Source organism: Bombus bifarius, unplaced genomic scaffold (genome assembly GCF_011952205.1).
Source record: "Bombus bifarius isolate JDL3187 unplaced genomic scaffold, Bbif_JDL3187 scf7180000009145, whole genome shotgun sequence".
NCBI lineage: Eukaryota > Metazoa > Arthropoda > Insecta > Hymenoptera > Apidae > Bombus > Bombus bifarius.
The window spans coordinates 291042-304936 of record NW_022884930.1 but is presented as its reverse complement, the minus strand read 5'-3'; the positions used below and the strand labels follow the sequence as shown (position 1 = coordinate 304936).

General features: G+C 43.0%; 3 protein-coding genes across 4 annotated transcripts in view; 1 reads left to right on the top strand and 2 right to left on the bottom strand.

Annotated features, from left to right (window-relative positions):
* LOC117213925 (flotillin-2) overlaps window positions 1–13895 on the top strand; it is an 87664-nt gene that overhangs the window by 68635 nt on the left and 5134 nt on the right. The window lies entirely within an intron of this gene.
* Window positions 475–3580, bottom strand: LOC117213928 (glucose dehydrogenase [FAD, quinone]-like). The gene is made up of 5 exons (XM_033459656.1): window positions 3134–3580; window positions 2303–2732; window positions 1769–2165; window positions 1310–1592; window positions 475–899 (listed from the first exon to the last, which is right to left on the bottom strand). Exons 1-5 carry the CDS (start codon window positions 3539–3541, stop codon window positions 534–536), a joined length of 1884 nt encoding a protein of 627 aa, XP_033315547.1. The 5' UTR covers window positions 3542–3580; the 3' UTR covers window positions 475–533.
* Window positions 6690–12949, bottom strand: LOC117213922 (glucose dehydrogenase [FAD, quinone]). 2 transcript variants are annotated; one of them, XM_033459646.1, is made up of 4 exons: window positions 12660–12949; window positions 10340–10549; window positions 8938–9108; window positions 6690–8547 (listed from the first exon to the last, which is right to left on the bottom strand). In XM_033459646.1, exons 2-4 carry the CDS (start codon window positions 10533–10535, stop codon window positions 7046–7048), a joined length of 1869 nt encoding a protein of 622 aa, XP_033315537.1. In that variant the 5' UTR covers window positions 10536–10549; window positions 12660–12949; the 3' UTR covers window positions 6690–7045. The 2 variants fall into 2 exon arrangements, with proteins under 2 accessions (XP_033315537.1, XP_033315536.1); XM_033459645.1 differs by lacking the exon at window positions 12660–12949 and adding an exon at window positions 11775–12152.

The window sequence follows — 13895 nt, the reverse complement described above, 5'->3', positions numbered from 1 at the left end:
GGGGAAACGAAGCATATCGCGTTCATATAGTCTCGGTCGCTCGATGGAACAAAGTGCCAACGGGTATCGGAGCTGTTCCGAACGGCGATCGTGTCTCAGAGGATCGCGTACATCGACCGTTTTGTAGATTGACGGATATTTGGTTGGTCGGTGAACGCGCATGTCGATATCCGGTGTCGGAGAAATCTAGAGCTTCGTCGACAGCGTAAAAGGAATGGAAAAGAACGGCGATTCTGGTGCCAAAATGGAAATCGATCTAATCTATACCTATCGATTTTCCGAATTTCTAAAACCGGTAAAAGTTGAAATTTTAAAGAACAGTCGAAAATCGACGATATCGATCGAAGATTATCACGGATAACGCTTCCATTCTATGTTTATCGCTGTCCTCTTCTTATATCGTCGTTGTCATCGTCGTTATCGCTGTTATAGCATCGCCACGATCGTCATCGAATAGACGTTAACATGGTTGAAATTCATCGTCGATAACTGATAGGCGGTATATCTCGAGGATGGAAAAGGGAACCCGTGTCTTAAATCTTCCAATCCTCTTTGATCATGTCAGCGGCTTTCTCGGCGATCATGATCGTCGGTGCGTTCGTATTGCCGGAAGTGATCGTTGGCATGATCGAGGTATCGATCACTCGAAGTCCATTTACGCCGTGCATCTTCAATCTGGCATCGACCACTGCCATTTTGTCCGTGGAGGGTCCCATTTTACACGTTCCGCTCGGGTGGTAAATAGTTAGCGTGTAATATCGAGCGAAACAACGCCAATAATCCAGCGATGGGAACTCGAACGACGAACACTCCGGAGTTCTGTTTGGATTCGGTTGAGTTTTCAGTTGCTTCATCGTGTTCGTCTTCGACATATCGTGGATAAACTTCGCGCCTTCCGCCTGCATCCGTTGACGTTAACAGACACACGATTTATTAAATTCTCGAAGATTCGATTTCTCAGCGTTGCTTTAAATTGATCGAGAAAGTACGGAACTCGTTGTACAGCGACCACTGGCCAAAAGAAAGCTCGAAACAAGAAACTAATGCGAGTTTAGCAAATTGAATTTTAATTGAGAAGAGAAACAAACGTACGATATATCGAACGACGATATCGAGGAATAAACGACTAGTCTAGTTTGGAGCAAAAACGTTTAATGCAAATTTTACCCGATACTCGTACACACGAGTATAGATTTTAAGCTTTCGTTTCTCCGTCACCGTATCGTCGAAATCGATCGAGTCGGCAACCGTTAGCTCGACAAACGTTCGCTGTACTTATTTTTTAAGGAATAATAAACCAGTTTATTACCAAAACGTCGAGATCGTGTGGATCGTCGAAGTAGTTGGGCACTATGATCGGCTGCTGATTAACGTCCTTGGAGCGCAGCTCGATGTATCCTCTGCTTCGAGGTCGCAGCAGTAGCGGCATGATCATGTACGAGTCCTGGTACAGGATATTTTCGAACAAACGCGCATAAAATTCATCCAGAAGGTTGCAAGCTCTCTTGCCAAAGAGACCGCCGTCCGTATTGTCGGCCGTTGAAGAGACGAACAGCTGTATATCGGGATAATCCTCCGACTTGTTCGCATATCTGGAAATATTCGTTATGATATAGACATAGATATAGAAAACATGTCCGCGTAATGTACGAAAATATACGAAATAAAAGCAAATTTTGATTTCAGTCTCGTTTCTCTCGTTCGTAAAGATATAAATTTGCAGAAAAATTCGCAAAGTCGTTACGAGTTAACGTCGATAAATACTCACTTGGTGTTGATGAAAGCTATACCCTCGGCCACGTTACTCCCGTACAACGGCCCGGTACGTTCTCTGACGAACAAATTGAGCGCATGGGCATTGACAGACCTCATCAAGTTAAAACTGAAAGATGTCGAATCCGTGATGTTGGCCGGTTTAGTCACCAAGTAAGTCAATCCACCGATCGCCACGTGATCCTGAAGATTTCTACCGACGCCGGGAGCTTCGTGGACCACGGGAATATCGAGTTGTTCCAAATGACCCCTGGGGCCGATTCCAGACAACATGAGCAATTGCGGCGATTGTATCGCGCCAGCCGATAGAATTACCTCGCGACTGGCTTTCACCGTCCTGCGCCTGGATCCTACTTGAAATTCCACGCCATAAGCAGTTTTTCCATTTTCATCTGAAAATCAACATCCGCCGATTGATCGTCTCTCGTGGTCCTCGTCTCCGATAATAACAATTCCAAGCTGTACGATTTTAAACGAAACTACGATAGGAAACGATAGGAAGAGCTAACGTTTGATAACTCGCCTTGGCTCACCAAAATCCTCTCTACCATCGATCTCATACTGATATGTAAATTTTTTCGCTTGGAAGCCGTTCGAAGAAAAGCTTTCGCGGTACTACATCGCAGACCATCTTTCACCGTTGCATGAGAGAAGGAGAATCCGGTTTGCGTGGGTCCATTCACATCCACCACGTCGTAGCCCATTTCCGTGCCCGCTTGTATCAGATAATCGGTCACGGACGAACGATAATTAAAGTACTCGACGGTCAGATATCCACCGGTTCGATGATAAGGGGAATCTTGGTATTCTTTGATCCTCATGTCCTCGGATTTCTTAAAATAAGGCAATACGCTCTCGTAATCCCATCCTGGATTACCCATCTCCTGCCAATTGTCGTAATCCTTCTTGTTGCCACGCACGTAGAGCATCGCGTTCAGCACGCTACTTCCTCCGAGTACCTGTACGATAATTCACGTATACACCCGCTACGTATCCAAAGATATAATTATCGGCGAGTACAGCGAACGATATCGATACGCGCGTAGAATGAAATTTCTGCGAGTTTAAATAAAGTTTGACGTAAAAAAGTTTGCTTACGCGAATCTATTATGCGAATATCCTCTGTTAAAAAAATTAACAGCAATCGTCACACCTATATCGGTCGCGAGAATGAAAAATAGTGGAAATCATTCGTGCCGACGTAACTTGATTTATGTGGAGAAACTAACATCGGATAGGGCAAATCCTTAATAACGACGTTACGTAAGTGCATACATATTTACACCGTGCACATTCATACATTATGCATCCATGATTGTGATAATAATAAACGATAATAAATGTCATTGGAAAATAGTACCTTGCCGCGTGGCCAATTGCACGCGTTAGCTTTCATCGCTTTGCAATAATTACTCGACGGTTCCGTCTTGAACTGCCAATCCATCGAGGTGAGCTGAAGAATCGGGAACAGAATCGGTATGTCGGACAAATCGTTTTCGTCGACGCCAGCTTCCAACAACAGCACCGTCCAATTTTCGTTTTCCGACAAACGATTCGCCAACACCGAGCCAGCCGTGCCACCTCCGATTATTATAAAATCGTAGCTGTTTCGAAGATCCGATAAAGTGGTCGGCTTCACCCTGTTCTCGCGACTCACGATATCCGGCCTGTACATGCCAATCAACATACGAAGAAGCACCAGGAAACTCAGTTCGGGTCCGTACGACATCGCGATCCTCATCGTGGAGATTCTGCTGACGCTCGACATTTCTTCCTTTTTCTTTTTCTCTTTCTTTCTTCTCGATCGATCGATCGATGACCAGCGATCGGCGATCCTCCAGGAAAAATTTGCTCGAACAACGATCTTCTTACGGTACTTTTTTCCCGAGTTTTTCCTACTTCGATCGTACTATACTACAATCGACGTGTTTCGCGAATCGCTATCCTTCGTTAAAATCTCCGTTAACGCTATCGAGCTGTCCTCTGCGCAACCGTGCTTATATTAATTCGATGATGTTTTAAATTCCGAAACCTTCGCGACAATACGTGATCGGCTGATGTTTCATTCAATGTACGTACGTGTAACTTGTATTCGCTTTCGACGAAAGATTTTATGTCACTTAAGCCAAACAAATCACGACAGTTTCAAAGCAAGTTACGCTTTCGCAAGCTCGACCGTTTCTTAAACAATTCGAAACATTTCGTTTGTCATAAATCTAAATGACTCAACGTCTCGAATTTAATCTACTTTTTTGGCGAGATTATATAACTGAAAGTGTACTTTGTTTATTTTTCTTTTTTTAACAATTACTTTTATCTCCTTGTTGATACCCAATGATATACCTAAAGACAACGAATCGATAAATTTCGTTCTTACCAGCATATCGTTCGAATCCTTAACACCGTTGCTCGAAGCTGAAAATGAAACTAAACGCAAATTGTTATAAAACGGTGCCGAAAAATTTGTACGATGCTTTAATCGAATCCGTCCTACGATTCTCGCGCTATTTCCTATTTAAACGCGAAACATTGTAACTACACTGACTTAAAGATTCTTAATATATCGTAACATCGTAGCTACAGTCTAGAAAAGGCGGCGCTTTCAAACGGAACGCTTCCCGAAATATCGATCGTTCGACATCGCTTCTATTTAGCGTACATGCGTAGTCTTTTAACCAAATGTATTACAGTTAGACGAATCTTTTATATCGTGCAGGCAAAAATTATATATTACAGGCACACTCAGAACGACGACACGATGGTATTCCGACAAAGCTCGAGAACAAATTGCCTATGCAAAACCGTGGGACATTGCGCTATTGTTACGAATCGCTGGATCAGCTGTTTTTCGATTGCTTTCAGACGTACGAGTACGACTTTTGCAGCGATCGACAAAGTGGATGCGAAATACGTGTGCGTAATCGACGTAATTGAAACAGCGGAAATAATCGACGACATCGATATACCTAATCGATTAAAATTTCGTCGACCGACCGTGCTTTGTGAATATCAGAAGGAATAGAATCGTGATTATCGGTTACGGGTAATTGGTGATACGAAACGACATTACAAATACATACATCTCAGTTATCGGAATTTCTGAGTATGCGACCCAAAAATATGATTTGTAAAATAGTAAAATCATCGTATCAGATGGCTTAAGAACTTTGCACGTTACGATACATCAAGTGCATCCGCTTTAATAACCCTAACGCACAATATCTGAAAAAATATAACCGACAGATATGCAAGGTGGTTGGTAACTGATGGTACAAGCGGAAAGAGAGTGATTCTACGCGAAAAAAGAAGTCGAAAATATAGAATAAAAATTTTCTTTTTTAATTTTTTCATCGAGACAACGATTTACAGTGAGATCCGTTATAACGAGACGCGATAAAGTGCACGCGTACCGAGCGAAAATTCAAAGTCGATTTTCTCGAAAACAAAGCCTCGAACGAAAAATGTTTATTCTATATTTTCGACTTCTTTTTTCGCGTAGAATCACACCCTTCCCGCTTGTACCACCAGTTACCAACCACCCTGTATATGAAAATCTGTTTTCTTTCTTTTTTTTTATAATAACATATAATCTGGCATTGAAACGTTCATAAATCACGCGGCTAAGAGCTCGTGTTTTTCGCTTCATTCGCTATCGAGATATAAATATTGAAATACGACATGCCATTAACATTAGCGGTACTCGGTGTACACCGCGGATACACGTAAAGACCGCAAGAACGTGTCAATCTCCGGTAACCCGCTAATCAGCGTCGATACGAACGTTATGCTAATAAGTAATAACTGAAGTTATCAGCTACGATGTACGAATGTGTAAGGAATCGATGTAAAGGAAATGACCGAAGTGAATATATTTGCTTCGAATCGAATATTTATAAATATCGCGAATATCTAATCGACGAGTACCTTGAAAATGTAAGTATTTAAGATCATCCGTCTCGTACGAGGATCGAAGGATGTCCAAAGTGTCCGATGATCGAACAATATCTGCGTTGTACGAGAATGTCTGAACTGGTTGAAGGTTGACGAGCGTCTGATATCTGCCTTCTTCTCCGAACGTTCGAAACCAGAGCGTTTTGCGCAGGGCGCACGCTGACCGATCGTCGTCAAAAGTAAAAATTAATTTTCCAATCTCTCTTTCGTAAGAGATCGTATATTTGCTTAAAAAAATAGAACCAATTTGATCGAATCACTCCCAATGGGATTGAAAGGAAATGTATCGTCACGTATGGCCCGGTTCTCGACGCGAGAATATCGACTTTCGCGGTATTTTTAGACCAATTTTGGAACGTTACGTCCGAAGGCGTTCCGGAAGCAGTCCGGAGCACGGTGATAAAGAAGACTTCACCTCACCGTTGTTAGTCGCTATTTTAAATACGCTAGCCTATATTTTAAAGGCGTACAACCGTTGTCATCGACAACGATTCTGTCCGAGCTTTAGTATCCGTTGGTCTACGACACGTCTAATATCTAGAACGGGAGACGGGAAGGAACTCTGTACAAAAATCATTTCAACAATGAAAACAACTGGACAAGGAAATAATTCGTATTATTTACGAAACAAGCAACGAGAATTCGATTTCTTTTATTCGTGTCGATACGATAAATCTATACGTAGTATTTACATTAAAAAGAAAAATTTACATTTTGCCGCGCCGTTCAAAAAATTGGCTACGTTCTATCAGGTATATCGCAAACTATGTACATTTAAAGATCAAAGCAAGGACAATTTCAAAAGAGAGTAACCAACGTCGTTAATAACTCTTTTCCTTTCGACGATTTTGTTATTTGTACGCTTTTGTCATCCTTTATGCTGCTTTGCTTACACTTTGAATTACAATAACGATACGATAACGCACGAACGAAAAACCGAAGGTTCGATCGCTGTACGATTTGTCTCTCGATAACTCGAGGAATAAATAGAATGCCGCTGTATTAACTTTCGCTGTACATAAATGGTACAAGTTCGTCGGGAAAGATCAACGAATATTATTACTTTAGCAGCAAAACGTGCGTCGACACTTACGCGTTACGTGTACTCGAAAACTTGGTGTAACTTTGTACCACCGTCGACGCGGTCGTAGTAATTATTTTATTCGCATCTTAAATCAACGACGCGGTTAATCCATTTAATTTAATTATATCTCTGTACCGTAGCTGTACAGGGATACGCAAGATTCGAGGTAACGTTTTTATCGCGTATCACCGACGCTTTAAACGATCGCTTTAAATTAGTCTACGAGAACCGCGACGTTCACCCTCGGCCTCTTCTCTTCAACCAGAATTCTTTTATCATGTCGGAACCCTTCTCGCCGATCATGATAATCGGCGCATTGGTGTTACCGCTAACTAAATTCGGCATTATAGACGCGTCGATGACTCTGAGTCCGGTAACTCCGTAAACTCGTAGCTGAGGATCTACCACAGCCTCGGGATCCCAGTAAGGACCCATCTTGCAAGTGCCCACGGGATGATAGATGGTGGCGGAATAGTGCCTGATCATACATTCCCAGTACGGGTCGCTGTACATAGGAATGTGTTTGCAGCCAGGAAATTGTTTCGAATTTAGTTCGCTTCCGAAGCGTCTGAACGAAGCGGTTCTACTCAGGGCGATTGCTATTTTGACTCCTTCGACCAGTGTCGCGATATCTTCCGGTTCCTTGAAGTAGTTCGGATAAATCAAAGGATGGTCGAAAGGGTTTTTACTTCGAAGCTTGATAACCCCTTTGCTTTTTGGCCTTAAAAGCATAGGAATCACGCTCCACACGTCCTTATCGCTGATGGGCCCGAATACAGCGTCGTAGAATCTTTTCGTCAATCCGTGAACCTTTCTGATGTGCCTACCACCGTCGGAGTTCGTCGACCCTGATACGAAATGAAGTTCTATGTCCGGGAAATCGTCGGAGGCGTTCACGTACTTCGTATTGACGAAGCCTAGGCCTTCGACACCGCCCAGCACGGTCAGAGGACCGTCTCCAAAGACGGCGTACTGCATCACAGCTTGAACGCTGTGCAACCTCTTCTCCACCATCGAAACCTGTTGATTCACCATGAACGTCAAACCTCCCAAACCGACATGGTCTTGCAGATTCTCTCCCACTTTTAAATCCTGAATCACCGGTATCCCGTGTCGTAGCAGGTGATCTCTAGGTCCGATTCCCGACAACATCAGCAATTGCGGGCTATTGATAGCACCTCCGGAAACGATCACTTCCTTTTTAGCACGAATACGGAACATCTTGTCGTCCCTGACGAATTCCACGCCGTAAGTCCTCCTCGATTTCGCGTCTATTAAAATCTTGGTGACCTGCGCGTGCATAGCGACGTGTAAGTTCTTGCGCAGCCTGGCTGGTCGCAGGAAGGCCTTCGCCGTGGAGCATCGACTGCCGCGTCTGATGGTTCCCTGAGCGATCATAAAGCCGGTTTGATGTTCCCCGTTAATATCTCTGTTCTCGTAGCCCATTTCTTGGCCTGCTTGAACGAACGCTGCGGCCAACGGGGTGTGCCACGGTGCTTCTTGAACGGTTAGATAACCCCCGGTCGAATGATACGGCGTTCGGGCCAAATAGGGATTTTGGTTGTCCTCCGATTTTTTGAAATAATAGAGAGCGTCCCTGGCAGACCAGCCTGGATTGCCTAGCTGCTCCCATATGTCATAGTCTTTTTTGTTGCCGCGAAGATAGAGCATGTAGTTGAGCACGCTACTGCCTCCGATCACTTTCCCACGTGGCCAGTTACAGCGACCCTCTTCCATCGCTGTGGTTGCGACAAAAAAAAAAAAAAAATAAAAATAAAACAAAAAATCGATATATGGAATACAAATTTTCCAAGATATCTCGATGATCGTTCTTACGATTGTCCGTAGATGAATTACACTGCGGATATTTATGCATTTTTATATTCGTACGAACGTAATTAAAGAAATTGAAAATAAATCGGATTCGTTCGTTAATCAGTTCGTTCGTTGGTCTATCAAACGTTACAATACGTACTCTATTTTGAATATTTTCTATATTTTTGCATATTATATTCACATTCTGCGAACCTTTGCACCCTTGGTTATTTCAATTGTACGAGAATACATAAAGAACCGCAGTTTTAAAATCTGCTAACTTGAAATAATCAACCTGGCAATATATCGTTTACCTAGACAGGCTTCTCCGTTGGGTTCCGTTTTGTACTGCCAGTCTAATTGACTGAGCTGCAGATAGCCGGCGAGAAGAGGAACGTCGGAGATTTCCGTTTCATCACCACCAGCTTCTAGAAGGAGCACGTTCCAATTTTCTATTTCCGACAGGCGACTCGCTACCACGGCTCCTGCAGCCAAAGTTTACGAGAACTTAACGAAGATTTACGAAATCGGATCGTGACGCGAGCCTAGTTAACGAAAATTCGCAGTGAAAATAATTTACGCGAGACGTACGTTTGAAAAATAATAAATTACGTAAATTCGAATCTCGTTAAGGAGGTTGCTTGAAAGAAGCTTCGACGACGATCCAAGGATCTAAGTTTTGTTAGAGAGAAACGAAATAGCAGAGAGTAGAATCGAGATATCGTTAAAGGAAACTTTCCTCGAAGGTATATTCGAAACGCTAAGAAACGCGAGCGAAATCTATCGGGAGACGCTAAGCAAATATAAAGAAAATGAACGAAACGCCGTTAAACTCGCGAAACATTTCCTGAAACAAGAACGACGAAGCTGTAGACCGTGGACCGGATAAGAACCTGTCACCCGTGAAATGCAAGATCTTACAGGAAGTGGAAGAACGTGGATCGAGAAAGCTTTCGTAAAAATGCGAACTGGAAAGTTGGAGGACAAAGCGAAAAGAACATCGCGTTAACGATTCGAGTTTTAATTACAGAAAAAAATCTTCAAACGTAGCTTTTCGTTCGAATTTGAAGGATTAATCGCGTCATCGTATTAGCATTTATTACGAGACGATAATAACGTTTAATTTTTATTTCATCTCGCTGGCTGACAGAGAATTTCCAGAAAATAGCCTCTATCAAATCTATCTACGTATACCTATCAAATTTTGTGCATCTGCCTTACCAAAGAAACTAGAAATACATTTTGCCGCTACGTTATTAATTTATACTTTCACGTCGATATAATTATCGTCGATGTATCTCTGAAAGAAATTTAAACAAAAATCGGTGAATAAAATTACATCGGAATTAACGAAATCTCTAATTCTTCCAACGCCAACGAAATACCAGGACATTATTGACGTTAATACGATATTAATCCTACTATTTCCATACAGATTTCCATACTTCCATACAGATACTCTCTTTTGCTTGCTTTTTAAATAAAAATCCAACAAGGATAGTCAAATTTTCTTCACTAAGGAAAGCGAATAAAGCGTATCGCGTTTTAACGATATGTGTCTTAACGTGTCGACAAAATTCCTCCAGCCAACGTTTTTATTTTACGACGTTTTATATTCCTACGAAACGGTATCTAGACTTTTACGTTCCGATGGCTGTAAACGTAAAAAGAGTCGGGATAAAAGAATGTAATATCGATCGACGAGGAAAAACATACCCGCGGAACCAGATCCGATAACGATAAAGTCGTACGATGGCAGCAGTACTTCCGAAGGTATATTAATCGGTGGCGCTTCGTTGTCCATCACTTCGTACTCGAAGTAGACGAGAGCCGCTGCGAGCACCGGGAAGAACCACGATAGTCCGCTGGATGCGGAGGTCAAACCTCCCGTTAAAACGCTTTCGATGCCCATGTTCTATCGATCGTCTGTAACACCAAGTTTCGCGACGTTAGATCGTCGGCGAGTTCGTTCGTTTCTATATTAAGGTGAAAAGGCAAACCTCATTTCTAAATATTTCGTAATTTATCAAGACTCGCTACGACTTCGATCTAAATATCAAATCAGATTTATTCAACGCTGTAACTCGTTTTTCTATTTATCTCTACAAAGTTGCTTTCGGATCTACGGTACGCTCAGCAACTATCACTTTCGGATAAGTTTCATCGATCGATTTACTGCCGATCGTCTACTGTTTAATTAAAGATAAATGAAAAATCCAACCTACTCGTGTCGGTATCGCGATTTTCGAACACGGTATTTCTTATCAACGAAACGACCGCTACAGAATCGCGACTGTATTCTCACGGTTATTCACAGGGATGACCGGCTTGGTCGACCTGTCCCCCGATACTGTCGAATCGAAGTCGATCCACAGCCGCGTAGAAATCGGTCGAAGAAAAGTGCGAGGCAACTACACACGTGGGTCGAGTGCGTACGAGAGGAATATCAATGACACGTGAAACTTTCAGCTGTTAAGTAATTCTGCACTAACGCGGTCAGCGCGGTGGCGGAAATCCTCACGTACACCCTATTGTCGAAACATAGCGCGATCGTGCGCAAAATCTCGCGAAAACGGGCGAAACCGACGACTCGAACGTGTCTTGAGAATTTCTTCGATAACGAAAAAGCAGCTTTCGGGATATAGGTATGCGTTTGTCTCCGATCAGCCGGTCGGTCAACGGCCGGTTATTCGTTTGTCCGAATAGCGTTTAACCAAAGTTACACGATCGTTGACAGGACCTATGATGAATTGGAAACTCGGACGATCCGCTCGGTCGGAATTGACAGTTGGTTAAATTGTACAAACCACGTGCTAATCGAGGTCAAATCCACGGAAGGAATCTTTATGACTTGCGTGGTATAACAAAGTCCCTCGAGTCTTTTGTATTCCGAGTTATTCCTAAACGCTCGAGGTTTCGTATATGATAATCGATGAATCACGCGCCAGGAACAAATAGTCAGCGAAGATCAGGCATAAAAAACTCACGTAAAAAGGAAATGCTATGCTGCGCTCTTCGGTTATTTTTCACACGGAATCGTCGTTTGCCGTTCGTACGTATTACCACACGCTGGATAATTGCACCGTGTACGAAATTTTTAAATCTCGGCAAGTCGATAAAACTTTGACGAGTTTGAAAAGGAAAGCAGTACCTGTTCACCTACTTCTCGAAGAACGGTGGATAGCGTGGAATCTAGAAGCTTCTTTTCTTCTAAATAATCGATACACTTGCAAGTTTGTGCTCCAGAAACAAGATTTTTGTCGCGTCACCGCTTTCTTGCATCGACTACCGGTCTTTCGATATTTAATCGTCTAGTATCCGCGCAATTTCGCGTTACCCATTACGATCGAAAGTCGATCGATTCTTTCTAATTCTTAAAAGATCGTAGCAGTCGGTAAATCCACGGTCTACGCGGTCTTTGCTCTTTAATCGCGATCGACGTGTCTCGACGATTTACGAATTCTCCGACTTTCTTCATTCGCTGATTTCGTAAGAAGTTTTCTTGTTGCTACATCGTCTTTTTCTTCCTTTTTTTTTTTTTTTCTCACTTCCGACTTTTCCGATTTTTCGAGTACTCGATATACTAAAAAAAACCTCTGCGAGGATATATTTCAAAGTTAGATCGATAATTTCGGAAACGACGAACTTTTTCCGGTCATTTCGAAACGAGTTCGGCAAAACGGGTTAAAGACTCGGTCGGCGCTCTTCGTAACGATCGAACAGGAACGATTAAATACTTGTGTACGAAACAACTGTCGAAACGTCGGTGAAGCCCGTAACGCGAGCGCGTTGCAGTCCATTATAACGGCAAAGGTTTCGAACTTTTAATTTCTTCTTTCAACGACAACTCAAACTTTAACTGTCGCGAAACTCGACGAAAATCACTAACTGTTTGGAAGATCCATGGTTTCGATATACGACGAGCGACCGGTTAAAAGACGGTGTAACACTGACCGCGACCTTGCTCCTGTCGCTACTTTTCACACGATAGATTCATCGAGATCCGAGTAGCGGAATACAAGAACAAGTTACGAACCTTTCGAAGTCGAACGTGCCGCATAACGGTCCTCCGCCTCCTTCTCTTCTTCGACCTCTCTTTCGCCCCTTCTCGCGCTCTTTCTCGACGCGCATCTTCGCCTAACGTACTCTTCCGTCTCTAGTCTACGCCCGGTAGAAATGGAACTTTACGTTTGCACCGAGGAATTCGGTAAACGTCGAATCACTCTCCATGTCCTAGTCGTGTGTTCCACATATGTTCCTTCCTTCGGTCAGCGATGCAAAATGCCTCGCCTCTCCATCCAAGAAAAATAAAAATACCTACAAAACTATGGAGTATCGCTTATACGGCCAGATATCGCGTCGAATACGACTCGTACTTTCGGTAGCTTGTTCCGACGTTGTACGAACTATCGCGTTATTCTGCTCTAGAAGCGTACATTTTACGCTGGTGTGGCGTAAACGAACTTTAACGGTTTCAGAGAATAAACGTAATAAGTTAGCTAACGACGACCTTGAAATATGTCGTCAACATCAACGTTTCGAGTATTTTCTCTATTTCGAGGTTGTTTCGAGATGCGCTCTGACGTAAATAACCAGAAAAGATACGACCGCGAGACTGGACCGTCGTCGATGGAATTTAGAAACACCAAAGTGTACCGTAAACGGAATTTGAATCACCGTGACACGGGAACGAAAATTTCTCGATACGTATTCCAAGCATACGCGAGCGACGTTAACGATCCTCGATCGTTGCCAATCTCACGCTTTGCGCAATATCGGTATTTATTTACGTTATTTCGTTTAATCGCTATCTTTCCGAGCTTGTCCCACTCTTCGCGAGGTTAACTTTTTTCCCCTGACCTATATTTATTATCCGCTCGGAAGCAAACGAAAAATCTATATCCGCGTACGTAGGTAAGCTGTAGCGAAAAACAGAGGCAAAGAGATTCGAAAGCTATCGAACGTTTCTTTTCTCATTTCCGAGATAGTAGATTACGTGCTACGCGTCACGTTCGCGGTGAACGCGATATCCTGCGTTCGAGGAATCACCTTTGACGTCACCCGATGGACTTACGGTAAAAAGTCGGCGACGCAACGCCACCGGCTGCCGTACAACAATGACCTACTTACTGTCGCAACAACATCCTCGTTACGTTTAACGATCGTTGAATTACAAATCGAATCCGTTGTATCCTGACAAACGACGTGAAAGAAGTTCGCCCGTTCGGTCGAATTTCATTAAACTCGTCGTTTTAATCCGTCGCTTTTCTCG

Bases quoted from the DNA above. Each gene is read 5' to 3' on its own strand.
- LOC117213928 (XM_033459656.1), bottom strand. From the start codon at position 3,541: ATGTCGAGCGTCAGCAGAATCTCCACGATGAGGATCGCGATGTCGTAC. The intron at 2,166-2,302 runs GCCAAGGCGAGT...GTTGATTTTCAG, and splicing joins GGTAGAGAGGATTTTGGTGA to ATGAAAATGGAAAAACTGCT. The intron at 900-1,309 runs GTAATAAACTGG...CAACGGATGCAG, and splicing joins CACACGATCTCGACGTTTTG to GCGGAAGGCGCGAAGTTTAT.
- LOC117213922 (XM_033459646.1), bottom strand. From the start codon at position 10,535: ATGGGCATCGAAAGCGTTTTAACGGGAGGTTTGACCTCCGCATCCAGC. The intron at 9,109-10,339 runs GTATGTTTTTCC...CTTTGGCTGCAG, and splicing joins TATCGGATCTGGTTCCGCGG to GAGCCGTGGTAGCGAGTCGC. The intron at 8,548-8,937 runs GTAAACGATATA...TCGCAACCACAG, and splicing joins CAACGGAGAAGCCTGTCTAG to CGATGGAAGAGGGTCGCTGT.